General features: G+C 59.2%; 1 protein-coding gene across 1 annotated transcript; it reads left to right on the forward strand.

The window, feature by feature from the left end:
• Positions 1–1,068: 1,068 nt before the first annotated feature.
• DIRAS1 (DIRAS family GTPase 1) lies at positions 1,069–6,626 on the forward strand. The gene is made up of 2 exons (XM_038739942.1): positions 1,069–1,258; positions 5,862–6,626. Exon 2 carries the CDS (start codon positions 5,889–5,891, stop codon positions 6,483–6,485), a length of 597 nt encoding a protein of 198 aa, XP_038595870.1. The 5' UTR covers positions 1,069–1,258; positions 5,862–5,888; the 3' UTR covers positions 6,486–6,626.
• Positions 6,627–10,542: the final 3,916 nt, after the last annotated feature.

The raw sequence follows: 10,542 nt of genomic DNA on the forward strand, positions 1-10,542 counted from the left end.
AAGCACTCAGGTACTCCCCTCCAACCAATCCCCACCTTCACAGCACTTCAGTCCATATCCTTATACTACGTTGCTTCTCTTACTGTAATTTATTTTGTCTGTGTGTCCCCCCCCACCCCAGACTGTTAGATCCTTTAGAGCAGGGATCATGTCTACCCACTGTACTGTACTCTCCCAAAGCGCTTAGTACAGTACACAAAGGAAATGCTCAACAAATGCCATCAATTGCTCAGTCACTCCAACCTGCCCAGTTCAGGTGCAGCCCCCCTGGGATGCCGGGGGCTTTAGCTCTAAGCAATACCTCTGCCTTTCCAGAGCGTCTCACCCTTGCACCCCCAACCCCCTCCTCTCCACCCCCGGGTAGTTGGGGGAAGGAAAGCAACGAGCAGTCTCTGGACCTGGTTGGGTTGGGGGAGTTGGAAGAAGGTCCACACTCTGCACTTGCCAGGGTTGTTGGGGGAAGGGGGTGTTTCCCCCCTGTTCTCACCTCTCTCTAATCCCCCCCCCCCCCCCATACCTAGCTAAGGTCAAGTATTCCTTCACTGCAAGCCCCTCCTCCTGCCTCCCTTAGTGGGCAGAGGGTTCCTTCCCACCTCTCTCCCTTCTCCCACCCCACTCCCCCACCCCCAGTTCGAAAGGTGAACTGTGGTCCCTGGAGTCTCTGATAAACCGCACAGCCCTGGGATCCAGGCAGGGACGAGTCAGAGAACTCCATGGGCAAGGAAGGTATCTCTTCCTAGGGGCCCAAGCCCCATCTCCGACTCCCTTGGGGTGGGGAGGAAGGAGAGATCGCTGCTTTGGTATCCAGGCACCTGCTCCATCCCCAGGGCAGGGGGAGAGTGGGAAACCTAGAAACAGAGCCACACATAGAAATAGAGACCTAAAGAAACATAGAGCGTTAGAGAGATCCAGAGAGATAGGCACACACACGGGTCAGAGATAACGACACAGAGACGTAGGGAGACAGCGATTGAGGGACAGAGAGATAGAGCCAGAGAGGGAGACAGGGAAGGCGGGAGGAGAGTCCAGAGGAAGAAAGAGAGAGAGGAGAGAAGAGAGGAGCGAGCAAGACGGAGGGAGAGCGCGCACGGGGGGAGGGGGGGGGAGCGGAGAGACTGCGGCTGAGCCCGAGTCCAAGCCGAGCCCGAGCCCAACCCGAACCCGAACCTCGTGCAGCAGCGGGAGCCCCGGACGATGCGCTAGCCGAGAAGGAGCCGGAGCCGCCCGGGGAAGGAGCAGGAGCAGAGCCCGGGCCCAGGTGAGGGGCTGGGGGGGCTGCCCAGCGGGGCCGGCTGGGGCCAGCGGGTGGGTCGGCGCTGCGGGAGGAGGGGGCGGGGGCGGTGCGGGGCCGAGGAGCTCGGGATGAGACGCTGGGGAACTGGGTGCGGGGCCGGGAGGTTAGGGGTGCGGGGCTGAGGCCCTGGCTGGGAGGGGGCCGGCGCTAGCGAGGACAGGGCCCGGGGCGCTGCAGGGTGGAGGGATGCCGAAGCTGTAGCCAGAGGTGGGTTCAGTTCCGGGGTTCAGCTCCCCTCGTTCTCCCTCCCGCCCCCATTGCAGCAGCAGCCGCGGATGGCCGGGTCGCCTGGGTTCCCGCTCAAGGTGGGAGGAGGGGGAAGCTTCTCGGCAGGAGCGAGCCCCCATCCTCCCCCCCCCCAATTGGCGTGGAGCCAAATTGTTCCCCTGATCTAGTTTTGGTGGCCGGGGGGACGGGGAGAAGGGTCAGGACCTTTCGTCTAGCTGGGGCTGCGGTTCCCCTTTTCTCCTCTCTCCGTTCTGACCTTGACCCTGACCCTATAGCGGCAGGGGCATGGACAAGACGACCTCCCTAAGTCTCTCCGGGGAATCTAGGGTTTATGGAGAGTGGGGGGAGAGGAGGGGGAGGGGACGGGGTCACGAAGGTAGAGGTGCCTGATCGGTAGGACTCCACCAGGCAGGTGGTCCTTGGGTCAGGACAGGAGGGTTGGGGGTCGATGAGCTGCCTGGGACGGGGGAACAGGATCTCCTTGTGGCTTTGTCAGCCCCTCAGTTTCCCCTCCACAGACCCGAGGCCCAACCCCTCCTTGGCCACGAAGCCTCAGACAGGCCCAGAATTCTCGTTCCAGCCTCAAGAAGAATGGGTCCAGGAGAATGACTAGATCTGGACTTTCCCTCATTAAGCCTGGTGCTCAAAGTCTTAGCTCCTGAGCCTCCCCGGGGACATCTTTAAAATTCAGGACTTTGACACAGAACAATGGGAGGAACCACATAACCCCTGTCTTCATAGCTGGAGTGGACCATCCGACACCTATAATTTACCCTCTCCACCCCTAACTTTCCCTCCAGTGACCCATCGTGGGTCCACTCACCTGTGGAGCTCCCCAGACCCCTCTTGAGCCTGATGATATTGTAGAAGCCCTTTGAGAAGCTGGAGGAAATGTGTCAAGGCAGAAGGTGGGGGGGGGGGCCTGGGTCAAGTTTCTCATTCCGGAATTGCTCTGTTGGGGGTGGGGTAGTGGCAACGATTTGGATCTGAACTGTTTTACCCTCCTGCCTCCAAAATCTTCCAGGCTTTGGCCCACTGCAGCCCCAAAGCCCCGGCAGGGTGGGCAAGTGAGGGAAATTCCATGCCAGAAGGGCCGACAGACAGGATTGAGTTCTGTGAGGACCATCTGCCCCCACCCTTGGATCCATCCCCAGGAACGAAGGGGCAGCAGCAGCAGAGTCCCAGGTGGATGGGCGGCCGCTGTCTCCAAAACCCTTTTGGGCCTTCTCACTTTAGTCGGCTCGGCTCGGCTCGGCTCGGCTCGGCTCGGCCCGGCCCTCCCGCGGGGGAAGGAGGAAATGCTGTCAGCAAGAGAGTTTCCGCTCCCAAACCAGAGTGTTAAATTCCCTCGCCCCCCACCCCCCCATTCCTCCCTAGGCCTGCGGCTTGACGGACTGTGAGGAGGATTTAAAGGCCCCTCCCTCTCATGGCGTCCCTCCCCGCCACCCCACGTGAGGGAGCATCATGGCTCAGAACCTGGTTCTTTCTTTACTGTGGCTCCTTTCCTGCCCTCCAGTAGGGGAGGGAACTAAAACAACACTTACAGCTTCCCTCCCCTCAACCCCACGTGAGGGAGCATCATGGCTCAGAATCTGGTCCTTCTTTTACTTGGCTCCTTTCCTGCCCTCCAGTAGGGGAGGGAACTAAAACAACACTTACGTGGACATAGCAAATTGTGACCATCCCCTTAAATTTAAGAAAACCAGGCCAACAATCGGATTTCCCTTATCCTCCCTGAGACCACCCTCCCCTCCCGTGAGGTTTTTCCCAAAGAAGCCAGTAGCGGGTGAGCCCCCACCTTGGTGTGCTGGGAAGTTAGCACTGGACTAGGCAGCACAGGAGGCACCTTCAGAAAGCTGAGAAAACTCTCTGAGAGGTGGCTTGCTCAGTAAGGTTCAGTCCCTGGGGGCTTTCTGTAGCTCAAACCAGGACCCGTGGGGAGGGGGAGAGAGTAGGGGTGCAAGGAAGTATATAGACCCAAAGCACACACAGCAGGGGTCAAGGCCATCAGAGAAGTAACATTCAGAAGGGCCAGGAGTGACAGGGGGTCCAGGCAGAGAGATCTTCGGGCAGAGACTGGAAGAAGGGGAGTGACAGCTTGGAAAGGGGAAGCAGGGAGGGGATTGCAGGGTAGGGGAATGGATAGGGGGCTGGAGAGCCCTGGACATAGAATGGGAGGGGGAAAGGGACTATCCCCAGAGCTGGGCAAGGAGGGAGCAAGGAATTTTCCATTGCCCAGTCCAGATCCCTGCAGATTCCCCACCTAGGGGGCCCCAGAGTGGGACACTCAATCAGCCCCCCTCTACCTCACCTCCCTCTCTTCCTGGGGAGTGATCCTAACATGGTGAATCCCGGCCATCCTGGCATCTGCCAGGACCCCCAGGAACGGACAACAGGGTGGCTTCTCTTGGGAACCTTGTCCGTTCCCCAAATCCCCCAGGACCAGGATGAGGGGGCACCCATTCAAATCCGAGGGTGGTAGGTAAGTTCAGAACAAACCAAAGGAAGTACATCTTCACCTCGTAGGAGGTGAGCAGATGGAATTCGTTCTCTTAGGAAATTAGGCAGCCCAAAAGGGTTTTGGAAAAGCCATGGACCAGTGATCTAGAGTGAGTCACTTAGAAAGAAAGTCAGGGGTGAAGAGGAGAAAGTCAGGAAGGCTGGATGGTCCGTCGCTAACCAGGTGGATGGGGGTCCAGGAGGGTCACCATCATCCGGTTCCTCCCAGTGTCCTGATGCCACTGCCAGAGAAGGGGTCTTAGGCTGGGCAGACCATGGGGCTGAGCCAAGAGGTCAGTGCTCAGGATCTGAGGCTCATGTTCTCACATAATTATGGTATTTGTTAAGTGCTTACTAGGTGCCAAGCACTGTACTAAGCGCTGGGGTAGATACAAGATAATCAGGTCCCCCAGAGGGTTCCCAGTCTAAGCAGGAGGAGGAACAGGTATTGAATCCCTATTTTGCAGATGAGGGAACTGAGGCCCAGAGAAGTTAAGTGAGTTGCTCAAGGTCACACAGCAGACAAGTGGCAGAGCCAGGATTAGGACCCAGGTCCTCTGACTTCCAAGCCCGAGCTCTTTCCACTAGGCCATGCTGCTCTGAACCTAGAGGTTCCCTGCAAGGAAGCAGCAGGTCTGGGAATCCAGGAACCAAGGTGGGCATGGAGGTCGCTGTGCCCTTGCCCACCTCCGGCGGGGAAACAGCTAGTCCAGGGAAGTCCATGGGCCTGGTCCCTTCCTCCCCAGGGCACAATGCCCCTTGGGTCTTGGCTGTGACCTCTCTTGGGCTGGAGTGGGGCGGGAGAGGGATTGGGACGAGGCCATGTTCTAGCTCTCCTTACAACCAAAGAGAAACTCCCCAGGACAGGGAGGCTTTCCCTAGACAGAGATGCACCCAGGAGCTAGGGAGGAGACAGGGCCCTTCCTTTCTCCCTCCCCCTGGAATGCTGATGATAATTAATATTGCCACCTAGGTGCCACCGGCAGGCAGCTTAACCATCACTTCCCCTACTGGCATAGAGGCCAACTTTTTATTCTGAGTAGAGGGGACGAGAATGGGGTGGGGCTTTTGCAGCGGAGTGAGTGGAACAGGGCTGAGGTGGGGTGGCAAGCTGCGCAGAGCTAATGGGTCAGAAAGCTCCAATTTGGGGTTTCTTCAGCCCCACTCCAAAATTCTGGGGGCTCGACAGAGTCCCGGGGGTAGCAAAGCTGGGAGTCCGGCCCAAACGGCTGTAGGGGCGGGAAGGGCAGCTTCACCCCCAGTTGGAATCAATCGATGGCACTTATTGAATGCCTGCTCTGTCCAGAGCACTGTACTAAGCGCTTGGGAGAGGACAATAGGGTAGAATGGACAGACACGATCCCTGCCCTCAAGGAGCTTCCAGTCTAGAGGGGGAGACAGACACAGCCGGGAAGAAGACGAAAAGGGGGGCTATGTACATAATAATAATGATGATGGTATTTGTTAAGCACTTACTATGTGCTTAACTGTACTAAGCGCTGGGGTGGATACAAGCAAATTGTGTTCGACACAGTCTCTGTCCCACGTGGGGCTCACAGTCTCGCTCCCCATTTTCCAGATGAGGTAACTGAGGCCCAGAGAAGTGAAGTGACTTGCCCAAGGTCACAAACCAGATAAGTGGCAGAGCCAGAGCTTCAGTAATGGGGTCTTTAAAGAATGTACTTAAAACTGGGGAGGCACCTGCCCTCATCGCCCCCACGGAGCTGGCGTCTACTATGCCCAATGGCTCCTTGGGCCTGACGCTCCGTTGTGTGTGTGTGTGTGTGTGTGTGTGTGTGTTTGTGGTGTTTTTGTGTGCTTCCCTCCCCTGTCCCTGCAGGTGTCCCCACCGTAGCTGGCACCGAAGATGCCGGAGCAGAGCAACGACTACCGGGTGGTGGTGTTCGGCGCGGGGGGCGTGGGCAAGAGCTCGTTGGTCCTACGCTTCGTCAAGGGGACGTTCCGCGACACGTACATCCCGACGATCGAGGACACCTACAGGCAGGTGATCAGCTGCGACAAGAGCGTGTGCACCCTGCAGATCACCGACACGACGGGCAGCCACCAGTTCCCGGCCATGCAGCGCCTGTCCATCTCCAAGGGCCACGCCTTCATCCTGGTCTTCTCGGTCACCAGCAAGCAGTCCCTGGAGGAGCTGCGGCCCATCTACCAGCAGATCCTGCAGATCAAGGGCAGCGTGGACACCATCCCCGTCATGCTGGTGGGGAACAAGTGCGATGAGACGCAGCGGGAGGTGGACACGCGGGAGGGCGAGGCCGTGGCCCGGGAGTGGCAGTGCGCCTTCATGGAGACCTCGGCCAAGATGAACTACAACGTCAAGGAGCTGTTCCAGGAGCTGCTGAACCTGGAGAAGCACCGCAGCATGAGCCTCAACATTGACGGCAAGCGCTCCAGCAAGCAGAAGAGGACAGATAAAATCAAGGGCAAGTGCAGTCTGATGTGAAGTCCTGGCCCTACCCTCTTGCCCCCTTTGGCTCCCACTGGAGCCTGTCCCACCCCCCGTCTGGCCCCAGCCCTCTTCCTCCTTCTCCTCCTCTTCCTCTTTCTGCTCCTCTACTTCCTTCTACTCCTCCTCCTCCTTCTTCTCCTCTTCCTCTCTCTCCTCTTCCTTCTCTTCTTCCTCCTCCTCCTTTCTCCTGTTCCTTCTCCTCCTCCTCCCCACCCTCCTCCTCCTCCTCTTCCTCCTCCCCACCCTCCTCCTCCTCCTCTTCCTCCTCCCCACCCTCCTCCTCCTCCTCTTCCTCCTCTTTCTTCTCCTCCCCCTCCTCTTCCTCTTTTTCTCTTTCCCTTTGCCGCCCCTCCTGGCCTTCCTCTGCCTCTGCTACGTTTTCTGTCTCCTCGTCTCCCTGCCTTCTCGTCTTTGACTCTGTCTCCTTCTCTTTGACTCTCGTTTCTCTCCAAATCTCACCTTCTCAATCCTGGTCTCTCCTTCTTGCTCCATCTATCCCTATTTCTCCTTGTTGCTCTTTCTCTTCCGGTCTCTGTTTCTCTCCTTTTTCCTGTCACTGTCTCTTTCTCCCTGTCACTGTCTCTCTCTCTCTCTCTCTCTCTCTCTCCCCCCCCCCAACTCCCTCACCTCTCCCCCTTGCCTTGTGGCCTCATCTTGGCCCACCGGCCCCCGCCTGGCCCCCTGTCCAGCCCCCTGCCCGGCCCAGTCGTCCCTCCTGTGCATTGGATCACTGTGACTGCACTGGGGACGCTGAACTCCACTCTGACCCAGCACTTTTCTCTCTCTTCAATTTTCCATCCATCCACCATCGCTCCTGTGCTCTCCGCCCCGCCGAGGACCAGCTTCCCCTCTCCCCGGCCGCCGGGGGCATGCAATACGGAGGGGTCGCGGGACCCCCCCCGGGAAGATAGGCAATAAAACTGGAGAACCTCATCCTCCGGCCAACACTCCCGCACCTTCTCGTGCCCTCCCTCTGCCCCTGATGGAGGGCGGTGGAGGACGGCAGCGGCGGAGGACGGCGGCGGCTGAAGTCACGGGAGCTTGCTGGGGGTCTGTGAGCTTCACCCACGAGGACTGATCAGGAAGACACTCGCTCTCTCCCTTCCTCTCTCTGCTCAAGCCCCCCAGGAGACACCCCCTCCCAGCCCGCTGGGGGAGCCCCCGGGGAGGAGGCAGCCCAGCCCCTGGACAAGCACTAACTGCAGCCCAACTCCAGGATGCCCCCTGCTCCGCTGGGACCTGCCCTCACTCAGGGGGACCGGACCCACTCAGACCCCCAACGGCACACAGATGGTCTTGCGCTTCCCCTTCCCTGCCCCATCCCCTGCCTCCACGGCCCAGCCGAAGGGCCTGGGACAGAGAGAGCCCAGAAGGATGGCTGGGGTACCAGCTCTGCAGGACTTCTCCAGCATGATTAGGTGGTTGGGATTTCCCAATGAGCAATGGGCAGTTCAGGAGCAACCCTTGGCAGGGATGAGGGGGGCCACGGGCCTGGGAAGTTGGGTTTGAACCCCTCAGGGCCTCTGCCGACCCCCCAGCTCTCCAGGAACCCTCGGCCTACAGCCGGAGGAGCAGTCTGGGGCCAGTGGATGGGGAGGGAGGCTCTGGTTGGGCGCAGGTTCGCGGGGCCGGGGAGGGGGACGGTCTCAGATCAGAGCAGGGAGAAGGGTGGAGAAGGGGGCCGAAGCAGACTGAAGCAGCAGACCGAAGCAGATCAGGAGAGGTTGGCTGGACCGCTCTCTCCACTGTCTGCAGGCCCGAATCTCACCATCAGCAACGTCGACTTCAGACCGAAGGGCAACTCAATAAGTAGACTCAGGGCAGGGCCAGGGGTGAAGGCCGGTTCCAGTGGGGACTGGCCAGAAGCGAGGGCTTAGAGGGGAAGAGAAGGTGACAGTCCTATAGCCCAGCTGTTCCCCCTTCCCCAACCCCCAAGCCTGGGCCTAGGGATCCAGGATCTTCTGCTGGGGAGCCTCCAAGGGGTTGGAACTGGCTTCTAGGGGGCAGGAGAGTGACCAGCAGGGTGGGTGTGAAGTGTGAATGATGGTGCCTGTGTGTATGTGTGTGTGTGTGTGTGTAGGGGGGTGCTGGTAGGCAAGGGACTGGGTAGGCTCGTGTGAGTGTATAATTTTGGGAAAGTGTGGACTGTGAATGATTTGGTGAGCAAGGGCTTGTTTGTGTGCAAGTGGCTAGAGAGTCTAGGAATATGTATGTTTTTGTGTGTGTGCATCTGGGACTGTGACAGCATGTGTATGTGTCTGTGTGAGGGTGTGTGGGAGAGAGAGAGAGTCTGAGAGTTTGTGCATACAGGAAGAGAGGTGGAAGTTCGAGCAGCAGGGCAGTGGAAATTAGCAATCAGACCCCTGCCTGCCAGCCCCTTCTCCCTTCTCTCCCCAGGTCTTCCTTTTCCCAGCCACTGGCAGAGCCCAGCCCCCGCCCCTGGGCTCCATACGGTAGCTGAGCAGCTGGGACTTCTGGAGTGGAAATAATTCTTGTGTCATAGCCACCCCCCAACCCCCTCCACCCAGGGAGCCCACCAAGCAGGAGGGTCAGGGAGGGGCACCCTAGCATGGGCACCTTGTGGGCACAAGGCCCACCCTCTGCAGCTTAGGAGCTGCTTCCCGCCGGAGCCCTGCCTGCCCCGGCACCTCAGGGACTCACCCTGATAGCACAATCACAGCTCCCCCGGCCGGGTAGGGGGGCCCAAGCGGAAGGGCAAGAGGGTGGGCATCCAGGCCCGGCAGTGCCATTTCCCCCTGACTGGGCACCACCCCGTCCCTCCCACTTCTCCAGTTCCCATATTCTGGAGCAGTGTAGCCGCGGGGGCGGGGGGCAGTGGGAGAGACACTCTCTGTCCTAAGAGTCCTTCCCAGCTGGGATACCCCCCGGGCACATCCTGTGCCAGTCCCCTTTATCTTCGCTCCCCCCCTCCCCCAACCCCTCAGCAACCACCTAGCCCCCCAGCCCAACTGTGTTCTCTCTCAATATTCAAACCCTTTCCCCATCGAGCCCGCCCCCTCGCTCAACTGAAACTTCCCCCATGGCGGGACTAGGGGGTGACGGCCCCCACGCCGGCCCCCCCCGGAACAGACCCCAGCAGCTTCAGTTGTGATGAGTTTGGAGTTTTTAGCCGGCACCCGCCAGGGAGAGGCTCAAAACTTCTTCCAGGGAAACTCCTCATTCCCGTCCCCTCCCTCTTGCTCCCCGCCCCGCCCCCCAGCCAGCCAGCACACCAAGGGAAGGTTGTTTACATGTGTGTCCCATCCCGTCTGGAATATTGTACGGTGCTTCTGCTCCACCCCGTGTAGACCCCGACCCCCGGCAGCTCGTCACCTCCCCCCCCAAGCATGTGAACGCGGCCTCCTCCTCCCTATGGCCTCCCCCCCCCCCCTTTTTTAACGAGTTCAATGTAGCCTTTTCTCTAGGACTATAGTCTTCCTTCAATAAACATCTGGCACTGCACCCCACAGCCCCTCCTGCACCCGCTGTCTAGGGTGGTGGTGGGGGGAGTACCAGTGATAGTTGGGGCTAGGGCAAGGGAGCATCAAGGACTCTCCCCTTCTCTAGTTCCTTCCAGCCCACCTGGCTGGCAGAGGGAGGGGGAGGTGGGAAGGGGCCAGGGGGCTGCTCCCCCGTGGACTCTGGCAGAGCAGTCGAGAGGAATTCACTTTAGCAAAAACGCTGGTGCCAGGAGTGAATCCGGGGATGAGGGTTGGTATGGGCCCTGAAAGTGTCATGAAGAGGAAAGGGGGATTTGGGGACAAGGTGGAGAGAGGTGGGGGAGGGCCTTGATGGGGATCATGCAGGAGGAGATGCTGAGGGCAAGGTGGATGGGATAGAAAGGGTCACGGAGGAAACGGGAGGCTGAATGAGGATCAGGGAGTCAGGAGGGGCAGAAGCTGTGGAGGGCATGGATTCATGGAGGGGAAAGGTTGAAAGAGGGAGTGGGGTCGTGGAGGGCAAAGGTTGAGGAGGACATGCATTCAGAGAGGGGGAAAGGTTGGAGAGGGCATGGTGTCATGGAGGCCAGAGGTCGAGGAGGACATGGGTT

This window comes from Tachyglossus aculeatus, chromosome X1 (assembly GCF_015852505.1).
Source record: "Tachyglossus aculeatus isolate mTacAcu1 chromosome X1, mTacAcu1.pri, whole genome shotgun sequence".
Taxonomy (NCBI): Eukaryota; Metazoa; Chordata; class Mammalia; order Monotremata; family Tachyglossidae; genus Tachyglossus; species Tachyglossus aculeatus.